We start from the raw sequence: 221 nt of genomic DNA on the forward strand, positions 1-221 counted from the left end.
GCCTGACAGCTCCCACTCTGGCCAGGATGCTGCAGGCTTGGAGCAAGCTCTGCTCCTGGCCGCTCTGAGTCTGTCCTGGCGCCACCAGCACAATCTTGTCACGTGCCCAGTGTCCCCTCCGCATCTGGGCAGAGGGTCACCCTCTTCTGATGCCATCTTGCCACCTTCCAGGCCTCTACGAGGGCTTTGAGGGGCTGCAGGCTGAAGAGTGCGGGATTCTC

The 221-nt window shown here is 62.4% G+C and overlaps 1 protein-coding gene across 1 annotated transcript in view; it reads left to right on the forward strand.

The window, feature by feature from the left end:
* LTBP2 (latent transforming growth factor beta binding protein 2) overlaps positions 1-216 on the forward strand; it is a gene marked incomplete at both ends in the record, with an annotated part of 21,283 nt that extends 21,067 nt beyond the window's left edge. Inside the window, one exon of the mRNA XM_010162247.2 lies at positions 172-216. Within this exon, the coding sequence (XP_010160549.2) occupies positions 172-216 (45 nt within the window). The remainder of the gene's footprint in view (positions 1-171) is intronic.
* Between the last annotated feature and the right edge of the window lie 5 nt (positions 217-221).

This window comes from Antrostomus carolinensis, unplaced genomic scaffold (assembly GCF_000700745.2).
Source record: "Antrostomus carolinensis isolate BGI_N321 unplaced genomic scaffold, ASM70074v2 scaffold18272, whole genome shotgun sequence".
NCBI classification, from domain to species: Eukaryota; Metazoa; Chordata; class Aves; order Caprimulgiformes; family Caprimulgidae; genus Antrostomus; species Antrostomus carolinensis.